The following is an 18,506-nucleotide window of genomic DNA, read 5'->3' as shown; positions in this document are numbered from 1 at the left end:
AGAGAGAGAGAGACAGTGAGAGCGAGAGAGAGAGAGAGAGAGAGAGAGAGAGAGAGAGAGAGAGAGAGAGAGAGAGAGAGCGAGAGAGAGAGGGGAGTCAGTGCAGCCAGGCTCCTCTCCGACAGTCCTCAACTGCAAAGCGAGGCTGACGCACCAGCTGGGGCTGCGCTCCCTCTCCAGTCCTCCTCCTGCGCCCACATCAGTCGTGAAGATGCGTCGGCACCGTCCTGTCCGGGGAGTCACGTTGTTATTGCCGCTCGTTTTGTGGATTTTCTGCAACACTCGCGGCGTGCACGGAGCTCTGCCTGCAACCCGTAAGTTCCCACGTTGGATAAAATAAATAAAAACTATGTGGATGCGTCTCCCAGAGACTGGATCTGGGTGGGAAGCAGGCTGTCTGAGAGGACAGTGCTTCCCAGCTGCTGCTGGTGCCAGCCTGCGCCCGTGAAAAGCACAGGGAGAGCCGGGGAGAGGGGGTTCACCTTCTGAGTTTAGACCTACACGTGTTAACTCCCCGGCATGATTTCACTGTGTGACATTTTCTGAGCGCCGGGATTGTGATGATGAGTTTTTCGGTTAATCCAGACAGGGCTGGATTAGTGGTTTGATTGTCTGTGTGTCAGCTGTGGAAGTAAATTTAGAACAGTTTGCAAACGTCCAATAAATGTGTCATGCTCATTTGTTTTCAAGACTAACATTTGTATTTGTCTACGCGTATAAGAACATTTTTGTAGACTCTTACTTTGCATTTAATCCACATAGAGCTAATTTTCTTTATTTGTGTCTCGTACAGTATGAACTATTTCTAATCAGAGCAAACACATTTCATAATTTTAGATGGTTATTTTTACGGTGTCATTTGGATTGCTTCAGATTAGACATCAATTGCCAGTTTTGGTATATTCAAAAATAATATCCAGTATTTGATGACAGCGGAACTTGTAGCTTCAACTCTCTTATATGTATTTATGTTAATGACCATAGCCCTGCGATATAAAGTCTTTCGGCTTTCAGAAACTAACAGTCTGTGTCATTTTCATCGCTAGAATTATTTACATGTAAGTTTTGTCTCCTGTCCTTAATTGCGTTTACATGTTCTTAGAGTCTGTAGTGTTTGGTGCGTACTTCGTTTTCCCGTTGGTCTCAACCGGCTGCTTCATATATTTTTTAAAGGTAGACTGTGATATCATTGCCCTGTCCCTCTCCAAAGACGCCCCCTCGGTTTCGCGTTTTACCGAGATTATCCACGCTTGGTTCGGCGGCATTACGGTGTTGCTGACGGTGACTGAGTCGATCCTCTGCGGGTTCAGTGTGACTGATTCCCCCGGTGGTCGCCGGGGCTTCTCCTGTCCTGGATGGATGTGTTCGGGGACGCGTCTCATTAATCATCCGGTCTGACAGACAACAACTGAGAAGCGCCACTGCGAGCCGTGCGCGCTGGCGCGTGCGCAAGTGTCTGCTGCGTGTGCGTCGGTGGGTCTGAGAGGAGAGAAACAACAACGAGTGGCGGTATTTGACAGTGGCCGCGCGTTTTCGCTCTTTAAAGGCTCGACCTCGCAACAGTTTATGAAACTTTATTGATCTCTTCATGGAAATTCTCTTTGCTCCTGCGACTGGAATGTCTCACTGAGGCATGCAGCCGTTCAATACCCGGAACAAGAACATGCCCAGTGTCTTGTGTATGTCGGGCTACTTTGCAAAATGTAGAAGCCTCTTAGGAATCTAAAGTGATAGTGCAAGAGGGAAATATGAAAAGATGCAAGATCAGTCTGAACTTTACAATGTCTTTAATTCTCTTCAGACATTCTTCTTGCCATCTTTAACACGGTCCTATAAACAATATGAGAGAGATGAGAGACATACGGATGTCTGCTTGTAAGAGAAAGTGATTTTAATTGAATCGTAGGTAAAGCCCAACTTTGTTTTGATACTGGCCTAATGATATGATTCATAGATTATACTGCTGCAGGAGAGAACTCAAGGACAGAACAGGAAGGGACAAGTGAGTTATCTACAGTTATCAAAAAGTTATCAGGAGTTTCATCGATTGCACAACATGTAAGGTGAGGCATAATAGACTGATGCTGTTTGACAGCACATTGACAGCTTCAGTTTGAGCAACACACAATCGGTGGTTGGTGGATTTCAGCAATAATTTTTACTATAAATGATTAATCTGATTCATGACTGGCTTTTTTGAAACAATACTTTTGATTTGGCAATTTCAATGGTTTTGTTTTTCACTGAGAGTGAAACACAGCCACATATGTGTACGTAAACAGGAACTAAAGGTGTTAAGTTATAGTGTGATTTTTTTTTTTTTTTTACCATCACACTTAGACATAGCCGCTAATATATTTCATGGTGTGTAAAATAATGAAACTGGGAGTGTGTCAGATTATGTGGAACAGTGTGTATAGAGCGAATGCAGCGATGTGTATACCGTTTTAGATACAATAGATGAAAATATTGCACAACTCGTAAAGATTAGATTCCTATGTCTGGTTTGTCACCTGCTGAGCCTTATACCGTTCGATCATTCACAGGATACAGGTGCAGGCATTTTTTTTTAACTCAGTGTCTCTCTTTCAAATGCAGCCATTCACCCTGTCATTCCATCCTACTGCTTTGTAAAGATTTCAAGGTGATTTCTTTGGATTCATTATAGAAGAGATGGATTGCCTATAAGCGTTAGTGCAGCAGTATTTCAGATTCACACGACTGAGAAACACTCAAGAGTCTGACATATTGTTGTGTTTTTGGTATGTTGTTCAGGCTTCAGTTGAGCTTCACTGCATTGTTGTTGGAAAAGGTTTGATGGTGGTGTTTGCTGTTTTCTATATGCTGTGTTAAAGGACACGCTCTTTGATCTGTTTAACAGTACCAGCAACCAGTGTGTCAGTGGTAAACGATATGCCTTTAAGTCAGTATGTTAGTGACACTGTTGGTGGCTAATTGGGATGCCCCTAGAGCCTGTCTGATATAGAATCAGATTAGCCATTTCCTCATCTCATTAAGCTTGCCAGACCATTTGACATAGACATCAGTCTGTTTCACCTCCAGCGCCATAAGTCAAGGCTTCCTGTTCTTCAACATGATTCATTTTAAACAATGTGAGCCCAAATGATGATATTTAGTTGCAGACTGTTACCAGCAAAACGTCCGTGTTTGAGTCTGAACTATTAGTAATTATAATATTGGTAATTATTATGCTTGCTGAAACCCTATTTAGTGATGGCTTCTTTATTAGGCTGGCCGGTTTTATGAATTAGTGGGCTATAAGTGAGCCAGCAAGTATGAGAGTTATTTAAATCCTCGTGGTATTATTATAACAATTTCTGTACTATTATTCAGAAAAAAAACTGTCGTAATTACTTCAGAGGTCCCAGCTGAAAATATGTAATATGCAATGATTTTCTCAAAGCCAACATACACACACAGGTATTACAGAACCTAAACCATATATGTGTGTGTCTTAGATGGCTTCCATTACGAGGTGATAATGATAGGATTAAGGCTGTAGGAACAGACTGGTTTTGCTCAGATTAGAGCAGCACCAAACCCGGTGTGGAGCTATGTTTGGTCTCTGTGTATTTATAAGTGTGCACCTGCCTGTGTGCACGTGTGTGTGTGTGTGTGTGTGTGTGTGTGTGTGTGTGTGTGTGTGTGTGTGTGTGTGTGTGTGTGTGTGCGTGTGTGTGTGTGCATGTTGGTAGATTAATCAAGCATTGAGACAAGTGAATCAAAGCTTGGTAACAAGTTCTAGTCCTTAATTGCATTGCCATGTCTCTCTTCCAGTCTATCCCTCCCTATCTAAATTGCTTGCTTCCACCTGCGTTTTCCTTTTTAATCTCGTGCTTTTTTTTTGTACTCTCCCCTTCAAGTAAATCTCCCTCAGTTTCTATTCTTTACTCTCTCTTTAACTTTCTCTTGTTATTTTCACAAGTCCTTTTGCAACTTTTCAATCACTGATTTGTTGAAAAGACTAAATTGGCGGAGTTCGGCCAATGATCCGTAATTCAGTGCTGTGGTAAGACAGAAGCATTTCTTCACTTTTGTTGCGGCCAAAGGTGGAAAGCAAAATTCTATGTGTGATTTTTTTTTTAAATTGTTTTATTGAGACTGTTTTTGTGTAAACACTTCTAAATGTTGTTTTATGTATCGAAGGTGGGGATTTGTTTTTATGTTGACAGCCTAATCTCTCATGTTGTTCCCTTCATATTCTTGCGCAGTACTTTACTGTTTCTGTTATCATTTCTTCCTTGTTTTTGCTTTTTTTTTGTATTACACTGCACCTCCTGCTGCTTTTATGTCCTTAAGTATTTCTAATTCTGTCAATCCTTACAAGGCTCTCCTCAGTGGTTTTATCATCCGGTCATAATCACTCTCCTACTTGCCGGTCAGCACTCTTTGCCTTCTTTATCTCGCCACTTGTCCTCCTCATAGTCTGTCCCAAATTCTTTTCATTCACGATTACAAACATGCCTGATTAAATAAAGTCTCTACGAGGTATCACTTTTCAACAGTGCATATTTATTTGTGTTGTGTAAACTTAAATCTGCATGCTGACCCACCTTTTGATTTCATTTTGAGGACAAAAGCAAATCCTCAAGAGGAAAATCCTTGCATTTCAGTGGTAACATGTTTGAGGGATTGAATTACAGTTAGAGTTAGAATGAGGCAAGATTTAATTGTAGCCAATTTCAGTTGTAGTCTGCAGGAAATTAATATAAATGAATGCAATGTCCCTGAAAGCTTGAAAGACAGAAACACAGTGTGTGGATGCATGTGCATGCTCATCCGTTCACCGATATGAATCGCAGTCACTGAACAGTCTCCTCTTTCAGTCTCATAAAACCCCCCCAATTTTTTGCTTCCCCTATTAGCATATGAATATTACACCCCACTAAAGCCTCAAATAATGAGAGTGCTGTCATTAGAGAGCAGCCTACAATACATTGAGTTGATTTGAAAAGAAAATCATAATTTGAACGATAGAAAATGATAAGTATTCAAAAATCTACAATGGGATCCAAGAAATCAGAAGTGAACGTTTGTTGTCACATTTCATGAAGCATTTTACTCTTCTCTGTATCATAAGCAATAACAATAATAAAAAAAAAAAAATCATGATTATTAAAAATACAAGAAAATATTGCTGTCTTTTTTGCCCAATTTGTTTAAGATTTTTACTTCGGCTCCTGTGTCTAGAAAGGAATGCTACAGTGAGGCTATCAGTGTTTTATCGTGGGAACAAGGCCACAGTGATACAAATTCACACTGACAAGTCATACAGCATAATTCCCCTAACAATGTCAGGAGCATAAAATGTGCACACCCTCCCACATGTACAGGGCACACACACACACACACACACACACACACACACACACACACACACACACACACACACACACACACACACACACACACACACACACACACACACACACACACACACACACACACACACACACACACACACACAGTCTCTTTTTCTTTTTCACTCTGTCTTCCTCAGATACACATTATGCACAATCCTATCCAGGTCATTAAATATCTTGAGCTTCGGATTCATTAATTGAAAAGCAAACCTTCAATCCAGACTTGTCTAATTGCATAATTCTGCATCTGTGGATTCAAATTAGTGTACATTTGTTTTGTCTGATCTTGTAAATGCGTAAATGAGCTGGATCAGAAAGTTATTCTTGTGGAATGTGTTCTCATTAGAACTGATCAGAGCGTGTTCTCATTGGACAAGGGACTTGGGGATGAAGGGAAGGCTAGAAAGACGAAGAGAAGGAAAAAGGACAATTGAGAAGGCGGCATTTATCTGGAAAATGATCAAGATGAGGAGAGACAGCTCGAGGAAGGGTTGTCCTGCAGCAGAGATTTTCTCTGACACTTTGTCACTCAATATCACCATTGTTATTATAATCTGTAGCTGCATCAAAGCACAGCGATCACTTTAGTCAGAGAAACAAACTCGCTGTGTCATGTAAAACCGCACTTAACTTTGGTGATTCCTGGCTTTTTTTTACTACTTGACTGATCATAGAGCCTCCATAATTGCTTTTTCAGTTGACGTGAGTGCCCACTTAAAATTCACTTATCATTTTAATAACATCTCCACTGCATCTACAATATTCACAGTGTGTTCAGGAGAATGCATAAACTCTAAAGATTGGCTATAATAATAGTAAAAAAGTACAATCAGCAAATAGAAACATGCTGTAAACAAATTTGTGTCTTGTAATTTGTTCTAATCAAGTACATCTATCGAAAGCATGTGGGATGTTTCAATGTATCTCTGTAAATATATGTCCATTTAAAAGCATGTTCCCCTTCAGTATAGGAGAAAGAAAACTATATTAGATTAACATTTCGAAATATTCTCAACGATCCAAGGATATAAATATTTATTTTACTGAATACAACCACAAGCCTCAGATTAATCATGTTAAAATGCCATAACTGAACTGTGCTGATGTGAGGGTGTAAAAGGATGTATAACACATTGTTCACTAATTGAAACAGATTGTAATCAACCATGCTGAAACAACAGTGTGAGAAGCGACACAAAGTCGAGCTGAGTAGCCATTGCTGTGAGCGCCAGAAATCCATTTCTGATGTTTTGTTCAGTATCCAGCAACCAGTGAATAGTTGTGAGTGCAACATTTCAGACACGATCACTGACTGACATTCATACAGAAAAGCTGCCAGTCATCGATTCAACTGGCGTTACTGCAGGAAAGAGCTGAATCCAAGGATATTAGGCTGATTGGACATTTGCACTCTAATACCTTTGGTTTATTTTATATCAGTTACACATGAATACACTTTATCCTTCAAAAAGAGCTTTAAAAGGCTAAAATCTTTTAAAGACCCATTTGAAGTCACAGATTAAATTTATGAACGTGCGTGTTGTCTGCAAAAACACTTTCAAGTCAGATTTGAATGATTCTGACAAAAACACAGTAAAATTATTTATCTATTTTAGGAATTGAAATAATAAACTTGACTTTTCTTTATCTTAACTGACCTTAAATGCACTTAGAGGGCTGCACGGTGGAGCTGTGGTCAGCGCTCTTGTTTCACAGTGCAAAAGTTTGCATGTTTTCTACTCGTCTGCCTCTCAGGGTTTGCCTGTTATTGACAGATGACTTGTTCTCGGTTGCACTATGGCTCTGCCGCTAATTGGGGATCTGCCCCGGCGACCTGTCACCCCAAGTTGAATAAAACGATATTAGAGATGGATACATGCTTTTGCGTTTCAATTGATTGTTATGTTTGACTATTGAGGCAATTGAATCAGTAGAATATGCAGCTCTCTCTTCTTCTGGAATCGCGCTGAGACATTATCACTGAGGCTGAGAGCGAAGCGTTTGACTCAGCATTTTGGCTGTTTTTGAGTACAGAAACTGGGCACTAATTGTGCACTACATGTTGGCTTTCTTGATAGCATAGATGCAATTAGGCACTAAAAATTGCTGATGTGAGAAAGGATACAACACAGAAAAAGCAATAATTTGTTAGTCAAATATGCCATAAGAGAAAATGTCCTCTCGGACATTATTGACAGCCGGAGTGAGTTGCGTGTGCTGTCTGGTAACCACTGATTAATTATACATACATTATTTAGTAATAGTACAGTGATTTAATAAGGCTTTGAGTTAATTACAATATTTAATTAGTTATTGTTCATGTAAAAATAATCATCATACTTTATGAGGTCATTAGTCGAGAGTTTGGCTGTAATTTTGTTCTGCAACGTTATTACTCTTTAATATATATGGGGTTTCAGCTGAGGCAACAGCAGTGAGAAATGAAACTGTTGCTTTCAGCTTGTTGCACAGTTTTAGTTTAACCTACATTCAGGACCATTAACCCTTTGATCTGCATGTGTCTAATGGGTAAAGCAATGAATGTGAGATTACACTTTCAAATCCACGGGATGGCATCTGTTCAGATGGACTCACTCAAGCATGCACACGCGTACTGTATACAATCGAGCTCTGCTCAGCAATGTTGAGTCTCAGTAAGACTTCAAGGAGTACAGCTGGCAGCATTGTCAGAATTTGAGCATACGTACATGCGAGAGGGAGTTTGTGTGTTTGTCAGACCGTGTGTGTGTGTGTGTGTGGGGGGGGGTATGTGTGTGTGTGTGTTTGTGTTTGCGTTTGCGTTTGCACAGGTCCACCTCTGTCATAATGGGAGCTGAATATCTAACACTCCAGCTCATGTGGAAGACTGCTGTGGAAAAGGGCATTGTGCTGCAGCGAAGACAAATGTTGTTATTACTTTCAGCCTTTGCATTCAATTTGTTTTTTAAGCCGCTTGAATACCCCATTTACAGGCCAAGATTAAGTGAATTAATCTTTGGGCTACTTCCATTGAAGAAACACCCTCTTGTTTCTTTTTATACACAGAGGAAAAAAGCTCAGGGACAGGACGGGAATGTAGCCAGCCAAACACTTGGAAAACATGACCTGTGGTTTCCAGTTTGCCTGTGTGTTTGTGTGTGTGAATGTATCTTTATTATGGTATAGTGAAGCTACAGTATATATGTGTGAATTTGCTAGCAGTGTGCACACTGTGGAGCATATGTGAGTGTTTTTAGAAATGCACGGAAGAGAACCGACAAGGAGAAGAAGACATGTAGCTGGGACGGCGAGCACCAGTTGTCTTCCCCGTTTAATGAGAACGGTATTTCTACTAAAATCAAACCTCTGCTTCCAGTAGACAGGACTGAGTGGGGTATAGATCACTCTTGTTGTGTGTTTGTTCTTGTGTGACTGTGTGCCAGTTTGTCCGTGTGCATGTTTGGATCCACTTGGTTTGCTATAAATAAACAAGTGAGTGTGTTTGTATGTGTGTATGTGTGTGTACGTGCATACAGAATGGCTCAGTAGTAGTTAAATTGCGCAATAATTGGGATGTCAGACTCTTGGAGAGATTTGGAACCAATTCTGTGATGATTACTATAAACACAGACAAATTTGCACATGTTTTCTGTGTGTTTTATCAACAGCATCTAAGTCACATTTTCTCATATAATTCAGTTCATATTAAGGCTTTAGTGGTCACTTGAATGTTTCCACCCCACCTCTCACCTAACTGGCATTAATTAATTGGTGAGGTGATATCTCTTATGTAGATAATTACATGTGCATATATAGAATCTCATACCGCTGCTCTGCAAAGTACATAGCCTTCCTTAAACACGTCAACGTGTGCATGTGTGTGTGTGTGCGTGCCAGATATTTGTGTATAGCTGAGACTAACTGTGTCTTTTGGTGTGATTTAAAAGATGGCTTTACGTGTACAAGATGGAGAGAGAGAGAGAGAGAGAGAGAGAGAGTGTTGAGGGTAGATGTGAATGTGGTCCATTAGTTCTGGTTCAAAGTACTGTTGCGGTGCAAGCTGAGATTAGTCAGACAGGGGTCACTGCTTCCTCTTTATACCTTTCTTTCACCTGCCTTCTCTATTTTTCTTTCGGTGTGGCTTTCTTCATCTTTTCCTCCCTCACCTGCTCCCCATTTATCTTTGCCAGTGTCCTCGCCTCTCTTCTCCCCTCATTTCTCTCTTTCAAATGTCAGACAGTTTTATTCACTCCGGTTGCCTCTTACTCTTGCCCATGTTATCGTTCTTTCTCCTCTTTATGTACATTTCACCTCACCCTCAAGCTGTCGAGATTATCGGGTCAAGACAACACTGACAGCAAAATTAAATTTACTTGACAACTGCAGCAAGCTTCACTTTGGTGACCATGTCAGAGTGGCTGTCTCCACATTTCAATTCTGACCGCATGCTTGTGGATCTGATAAACACCAATTACATGTCTGTTTTGCACGGATCAAATGAGATAACAAGCAAAAGAAAAATAACAGCACGCTTGCTTAGAATCTCATCAGAAAAAAACCCCCAACTGTATTTATTTCACGTTGTGGCATCTTTTCTGAAAAAGGAGTAAAATGTCTCTCCAAGTGATAATTAATAGGTGTTCACACCTTTGCTACTAGATTGACTGCATTCATTTTGAGGTTGTGCTTGTACAATGGTCACAAAATGTGCAATGACTTTCTTCAACTCTGGCTATTACTCAACATTGCAGTGTACTTTTTGGTCATTTGAGAAATGTGGCACACTAATGAATCCTGTGTGTGATTGGAAAGCCAGACTTATGAAGTCCTTTGGGCTGCCTATTAACACAAAAAGAGCACACAGCTCTATTTTGCTCTGCTTCCTCGTAATTTTGAACTTTGGATGTGTCATAATTGGTCAAGGAGATATGGTTGTGAGAAATGAGTCATCTTGTAAGTCGTGGTCAGACAGGAGTCCCAGGGAAAGAGATTATACTGCTGGTGTGGTGAAGGTGGAAAAAACATCAAAGTTTGTGACTGTTTTTTGCACAGTGGTAAAGTCCTGATCTGAACTTCACAAATAATGTGTTGATTCTCCAGGGAAGCAGAGTGAATGCAACAGTACTATTGTTTGACTTTTATCCAAGTCCTTAATAGATGTTAAAATATTTGTTGGGCCAAAAGTATTGTTGTGGTATTTGATATACGTTAACATAAAAAAAACAAAATGTATAGAAGTTCATACATTTCTTCTTTGTTGTTGCTTTTTTTATGTCAAAAGTTAGTTTTTACTTTTAAAGTTCTGCGCCAGGCCACTGGTTCATGATAAAGTTCCATTATTGCTAACACTATCAGTATTGTTATTGAAAAAGTGAAAACATTTAGCTGTCCATCTAATGTGCTTATAAAGATATGTTTTGTTAAAATACACATGGATTGCCATATAAATAGAATGTATGCTTGCAATATGTTTAATTTTCTACAATTCTTTCCCATACAGACTCTACACAGTGTGCTGATGTGCTTTCCAATAATCATTGTAGTTGATCTTGACCTCTGCATAGAGAGTTAAAATTAGTAATTAATGCAGTGTGAGTTTATTAACAATGAGCTCAATTTAGAGCTGCCGAAAGAGCCACAAAGATAATATTAAAGACAGCAGGCCAGCAGGAGATTGAGTTAGGTCAATCCTTTAGCAGCTCAGTTGATTAATTTGGAATTTCCTTAATTCCTCATTAAACCTTTGGTTAATGGAGGCCCTGCATTGTAATGCATAGGACACTTCAGATTACCTGATTGTTAGTTCAAATGACAATATTTGAGAATTAGTTTTTATATCATTACTCAATATACATTTTAAATGCAATCCTGTCTGCTGGCATCTCTCTTGGTTGTCTAGAGATGAAATGATGATGATGTCTACCATGAAGGGGATTACGGCATGGCTGATCACAGATCAGTTTCAGCTCTTTAATCTGTGTCTGGGATGATGAGAGACGCTGACTTAGTCAATGGCAGCAAAAATCATGCAAAAGCAGGCAGGCAGACAGGAAACATCAAATCTGATTTATGGATTTATCCACCCTGTCAGAATCCTACCATGCTCGTGCATTGCAGCCGCTTGGATGGAAGATTGAAGGTGAAACCACTATTAAACCTATATATATATATATATATATATATATATATATATATATATATATATATATATATTTATTTATAAATATTTATTTATATATCACTGTATGTTGTTAGGCGAAGGTGCAATCGTATCTGACAACCAGTCACACACTTGCAAACACAGATACATACACACACACACACATGCATTGTACAACAGAAGTCTCATTGCTTTTTACTAAAGAGGCAGAAAAGTGTGCTATCGATTAACTGTGAGAGGCAGAGGAGAGGCGAATGCTCTTTGCCTTTCATTGAAGGACACAGTGCAAAGTGCTGCCCTAAAAGCTCAGTGTGGGGTCTGGTCCTTTGACTTCAAGTGAAGTTGGTGCAGTCTGTGCATCAACTCATGCTATTAAGTCCTCAGAGTCGGATTTATGCTGTATTTTTGTTTCACTCCCTCTCATTCAGGTGAACTTTTCATCCCATTACATATTCTTCAGTCTGAATTCAGTGATCTAAAACTATGTATAGTATGTATGTTTGGACAGTTATGTAACAAGTTAATTAGTAACGCATTACTCTGTTATGACCACTTATTTGGTCATAACTTTTTTCAGTTACGAGTAATCTAATGCGTTACTATTTGCAAACCAGTAATCAGATTAAAGAACGAAGGTCAAAAGTTAAATATGTATCAGCAGGCAGTCAGGCAGGAATTAGAAGTGAGTTTTTGGTAAAAACCACTTGGAGTTTTTACGTTGAGTCGGGGGGGGGGGGGAGTAACTAAGTTACTTTTTAATGGAGTAGCTAGTAATCAGTAATCGGGTCAGCGTTTCAAGGTAACTGTGGCAACACTGATTTACGAAAATGAAATGAAACAACTTTTTTAAATTTGTCATTGTCTTCAAAATGTGGCAACATTTGAAATGCTGAATTATTTGTTGTTCAGATATCTTTGGCTTGGTGATCAATTTTCAGCTTTGTCCAATGTGAATTTAACACTTTTTGTATGTGAATTCTGAATTGTTCGTTCAAGACTTGGGTAAGGCACGGAGTTAGCGTTCAGTCTTTTTTCTTCTTCTTTCATAAAATGAGTTCATCAACAGAATAATGAGCAGATTCTGTGTGAATGGCATTCATCTCTTCTAATTTATTTCTCATGCACATATCTAGCCCTGGCAACCATGAATGTCATTCAGATCAGTATCATATTTAAATGTATTAGCCTGGAGAAGTAGTTTGTCTCATAAAAAACCTGGGATATCATGTGTGCAGCACTCTCTCTTTCAGTTTTTATCTGAATGTCTGAATACAATCTTAAAATAAAGATGTTGGCCAATGAAACACTAGTGAATTTATGATGCATCCAATCTTTATATTGGGAATCACACAAATATTGCAAATTAACTTGTATTTAAGACATTTAACTCTGCTGACTGCTGCATTTATTGCATTTCAGTATTTTGTAAATGCCATAATTGAGCTGTAAATGTACCAATGCCTGCACCAGAGTTTGACCTAACAGAAAGTGTTAACTGGGGAAATTAAGTCATCTTCTGCTTCACTGCACTTGAACTCATTCAGTCTACTGGGTTGTCAAACAGAATCAGACAATCACACTTACACTTGTACTCCCTTGTATGCAGACATGTACACATAAATACAGACCATTGCAAAGAAAAGAAAACCAAACCGCACCCCCAGCAGACTGCGTTCATCTGCTCTCACCAATGAATGGAGGTGTGGCCGAGAGGAAGGGAAACAAGGGCACTGGAAGTGTTGTGTTTAGTCAGCACAGTGTGTCAGCTAGCTAATGGACAGACAGACCACAGTCTCTCCCTGAATGGGATTCAAAACCATTAGCGACTTGAGCACTTCAAAGAGTGGTAATGGGTGATCCTGTGAAACCACCCTAATGTGTAATGTGTGCAGATGCTTGTGCCTGTGCATGAGTGAGGGGTGTTATTTACTTCTGCGAGGCCTTGCTGTCTATCTGGGGTTGTTTGTGCATCTGTGTTTTGAAGTGTTAATCCCCAGGTGCCCCCTTGAAGACAACTGGGTGCAGATATAAATTACTGATTAGGAAATCAATGGAGTTTTCAGTGCAAAATTTCAAACAGTCTGAGCAGTGTACCATGTGCCGTGTGCGTGTCATGATAACAATAGTTCATGGGCGGTTGCTGGACGCTTATTTTTTTTTATTGAAATAATGTTCTTGTTTGCTGCTTTGTATAAATGCAACTGAAATAAATGAACTAACAATATATGTTGTTTTATAGGTCTGAGATATTCTGTGGAATTGCAAATTGATTGTGATAGCAATAATCCTGATCATAGAAAACAAAACAATCAATTCACCTCAACCAGGGTCAAAGCCCATTGAAGCTCATCACAGCCGCCACTAAGTAAAAGCGAGATTATATTCTGTAGAGGTAAAAAGCCCATAAAAAGCCTATTATATTGAGAAAGACTAGCAGACGTAGATCTAAACCACGGGTAAATTGAAGTAAAGAGCATCCAAGGAGTTAGAAACAGAACCCTGTCTGCCTCGATAATCAAATAATGAATGACTGATTTATAACATGGAAATACACTATATTAATTATTAGATAAGACCCTTGAATTCCATGGCTCCAGCAGGTGCTGCACAGTGCCAGCCCACCGCTCCCAGCATGTATAGGATGGGTTAAATGCAAAGAAGCAATTTGCCCAAGAGAATCAATATAGTATGCTGTCTTTCTTTCAGTCAACCTTTGTTGCTAACAATCTTGTTTCAAGTCAATAAGCTTCTTTTTTATCATTGAGACTCAAGTTTTTTTTTTAAGCATTAACAGAAATCAGTTCTAACTTAAACAGTTTGCAAATACTAACTTCATGTAATTTCACAATTCACCTTGTGTCTTTTAGATTATAGCACACCCTGGACTGGACCAAGAAGATACCATCCTGCATACTGCTCTTAAATTTAAAGGGAAAAAAAAAAACCTTTAAGCTTTACCTGTGATAGTCTTTATCCTGTCCTCTGTCTTCTCTCTTCATTTATTTCTCTCCCACTGCGCTTCCTGTTTCTTTCTGCACCCATTTGTCCTTGTCCTGCTGGAGCTGCAGCAGCTTAATCACACCATGAATTTTTCATAGAAGCAATTGTAAAGCGTATGTCAGTTAACGGTCTCCTCCATGAGGATGTCTCGAAGAGCATCGCCGTCTTCTCCAGGAGCAATTTTAGACCTCGTCTGCCTGCTTACATTTCTCTGATGCCTTTATTTAAATTGACTTACAGATGCAGTAATGTAATCATAGAGACATCATATAATAACATGACATGGAGTTATGGCAGTGGCAATGAGAACAGCTTGAAGTGCACATTTCCTGTTCAGCAACATACTCTGTGGTGCTCTTCAACAACACACTTAACTTGAAGGTTTTACAGTACGTCTGTTTAGTTATGTAAGAATACACTGAGAAGCTGCAGAATTATATCAAAGATTATATTGCCAACACGACGCTGCTTATTTTACTGGACAATTTTTCATGACCATACTGTCTTGTTTTAATTCCCATAAATATTCAGATATTTCAAACATTTTAATAATTTTTTCATGGATCAGAACATTTTTGAAGCTAATAATTTCAGTGAAGGTTTATCATTATTGATACTTTAACTTATGGGGAAAATTATATTTTCAGCATTTTAGTATAGAACCATCTTGGGAGAACAGTCATTATGCTTTGGCTCGGATAACAAAACGCTGCTCAAAACTCAATTAACATGCTGCAGATTCTGCAAAATTCGACACTTGTAATCGTGGTGAACAACATGCATTCTGATGGGATGTCAGAATGTGTGTTGTTCATTGGTACAGTAATGTCAGCAGTAATTGAAAATAGTGCAGAACACACCAGAATACCAATTCACACACTATAATCAGTTCCATTATAACACCTTGGGATAAATTGTTTACCCACAAATTGACAGCCTCATAATGTGTCGTGGTGCGCAAACACATGCACATGCAACTTATATTTTTGAATACATTTCAAAGCTCGAAGCGCTGTTGTTCATTTTGCAAATAAGAACTGCCTTTTGCGTTCACCACATTGTGATTTACATTGAGTAGTTCCAATATATAATTAAATCCTTTAATGTTCTCCAAACACATCTTTTGAAACCCATACTCAGAAAAGCATTTCCAGCTGACACTGTATATATATATTTTTTTCTTTTATTTCAATGAAAATACAGCTTTTTTTCAACACAATCAGGTATTAATTGTATTATTCAGTGGTTGAGGTCACTATTTTCAAGGGCATAGATTTTTCTACAATCAGCACATATTGTTTCTTTAACAAGCTGTGAAATGATTCAGTCCATCTACAGTGCCGACGTTTACCCAGTGCTACATATTTTTCTGTGCTTCACTTTTGTACAGTAAGTTAAACAGCATACATGATGATAAAGCACATAAACCTGTCATTATGCAGCGAATAAAACATGTAAAATCTACGCTTGTAGGTAATTTTGCTTGAAAATAAACTGGCTGTAAAGCCCCTCACTTTTTCATATTAAATGTCTGGACAAAAAAAAAATGATATTGACTGGGCAGTCACACATAACACTAAGCTATAATGAAGCAAAGAAATTAAATCAATTAGAATTTGATTCTTATTTAGAGAAAGTCCAACTGCAATGATTTTCACATTTTCCTATATTTTGGGGTTTTGCGGCAGTACGAGGAGACAGGGCGTGACGGATCAAAGATAAAAGTGTTCTTCAATGAAGCAGAAAATCCCAAAATAAATACTTTACTTCAAAAACAAGGACACAGTAATCAAAGTTTAAACCTCTAAATAACAAATTAAAATCCAGAGGTGGACAAGACAGGCAGGGATACAGGTGAGAATCGGAAGAAGGGATCACAAATGGAAATCAACAGACAGATAGGCAAGTCCCGATGACATTGGAAGTGAAAACACAATGAAGTACAGCTGACAACAATTAAAGGTCATCAGGTTAAGCGAGGGGTCATGGAGGAGGATGAGTCAAGTATGGAGAAATAAGATACTGAACTGAACATAAACACGAAACATGAGTCTTGATATGATTAGAAACTAAAACCCACATGCATAACAGATCAAAGACATTCATTGCCATGAGGTAAAGCAAAATATAAAAACAATAAAAATGTTAATTAAAAAAAAAAACAGGGCCATCATGAGATTGTTTTTTTTCTTCTTTTTTTTTAAATTTTGGTATATTATTCATTTACTAGTTCTAAGATCTATAAATTTCACTTTTTATCAACAATCTATAGCACAGCTAATGTCATCCATCCATTACTTTCATATGATCACAAAACCTCAGTTTGGTACTTTAATTTCCCTTTTTCTCCTAAAAGCTTTTCAATTACAGTTCTGTAACATACTGTGATGTCATGAGAGGTTATGTTATGGGGTTTAGATACACCCGCTCTCAATGGCTGCATCAAGGACTACAACCCATCATGGTCTCCAGGAAAAAACTACAAGAACCACAGGGTGTGTCTGAATAGTCCCTCCTATTCCCTTTCCTATCCACTTTTCCTTAACCCCTGGAAGGGTTTAAATGGCGGCCATATTAAGGAGTGTTCGAATTCTCCATAAGCTAAGGAAAGGAGGCTGAATGATACCTTTATAACCTCCTTTAGCCGAGGAAACACTGATGCATCCTTTACCAAAGGAGACAAGATAATGCTGCCCCACAATTCCTTGCGGCGACAACATTTAAAGGGACCCGCTCATCCGAGCGTTCAGGGAAACTCACAACAACTGAAACAGGGACACAGATCATGTAAGTTACCAATGCAATAATAGGCCTTGAACAACTTGAATCTAAAATATCTGAACTATGAATGTTATGTGGATGTTGTAAAACGAACACAGTAAAGTAAAGCTTTTGTGCAGCCTATTCTCAGTTTGCATTTGTTATTTATTTGCATGGCAGCCATTTCCCTTTTGTTCCTGGTTGCCTGGTAGCCTCTTTTCCTTTGATTTCAATTCAAATGATGTGATGTTTGGGAGGCAGTGAGAAGCATGAACGGGAAAATGACAGCTCTGAGATATACATGGAGGAACGGCGATTTTGGTTTTGTTAAAACATAAAAAGAGTAAACTTTACCAACGTACACAGAGAAAACACCCCAACCTCTCAAGACATCACAGTACTCAAATAAAAACGTGAGAATTAAATCATTATACTTTATTGATAATGTTTCTTGAGGTATCTTTAATCACTTTCCATGTGATGGTGTGTGTTTGTTTTGGATAGCATAAGCACAAATATATATATTTGTATTTTCACACAAATATCAAAGTTTTGAGTGGGTAATAATCTGGCTCATCTTTCTATGAAATACTATGAAATTTGATTCAAAGGTTTTATATTTGAATAACTTATGTTGTATTACTTTCTTTTTTTTTAAATGAGAATTTTAGGTATTCAGCCATTACCGATGTAATCTGGCCACATCAATGCTTTAAGCCATTCACTCAAACTCTGAATTGTATTAAGTGTATGAGGAGTAGAAAGTACAGACAATAACAAAAAGTACCTTACTTGCCACGTATGAGCAACAATTACATTTGCTTACTATAGCTTTCTATTGAGTTATCAGTAGCAGTGATAAATACAGTGGAATAAATAATGACTGTAGCCAAGTTACTGCATGCACACACACGACCACGAGTGCAGAATAACAGCGGTCGGTCTCCCTCTCCACAAAACAAGCGCCCCTCTTGACAATCCTGAAAGAATGACCTGCCAGACAAATCCAGTAAAATCCAAGTACCTCTACAGCGTCAAAAAATGAAATCTTTTCACGTGTTTTTTTTTTTTCACATCAAGGTAAAACAAAATCCTTCACAAAAACACCCACAGGATTGTGCTCAGTTGGTATCTTTAATAGAGGCATGGACAGCTCACCCTCCTTCGTAATATCCCTTTATTGAGAGAGCAGTGCCAATGAGTCGAGGACACGCAGGAGAAGA

The 18,506-nt window shown here is 38.7% G+C and overlaps 1 protein-coding gene across 1 annotated transcript in view; it reads left to right on the top strand.

Moving 5' to 3' along the window:
* Window positions 1-211: 211 nt before the first annotated feature.
* cntnap2a (contactin associated protein 2a) overlaps window positions 212-18,506 on the top strand; it is a gene marked incomplete at its 5' end in the record, with an annotated part of 327,084 nt that continues 308,789 nt past the window's right edge. The window contains one exon of the mRNA XM_080515381.1: window positions 212-314. Coding sequence (XP_080371507.1) covers window positions 212-314 — 103 coding nt within the window. The remainder of the gene's footprint in view (window positions 315-18,506) is intronic.

Source organism: Blennius ocellaris, assembly GCF_963422515.1.
Source record: "Blennius ocellaris genome assembly, chromosome: 19".
Lineage (NCBI taxonomy): Eukaryota > Metazoa > Chordata > Actinopteri > Blenniiformes > Blenniidae > Blennius > Blennius ocellaris.
This window is presented reverse-complemented; position numbering and strand designations above follow the sequence as displayed.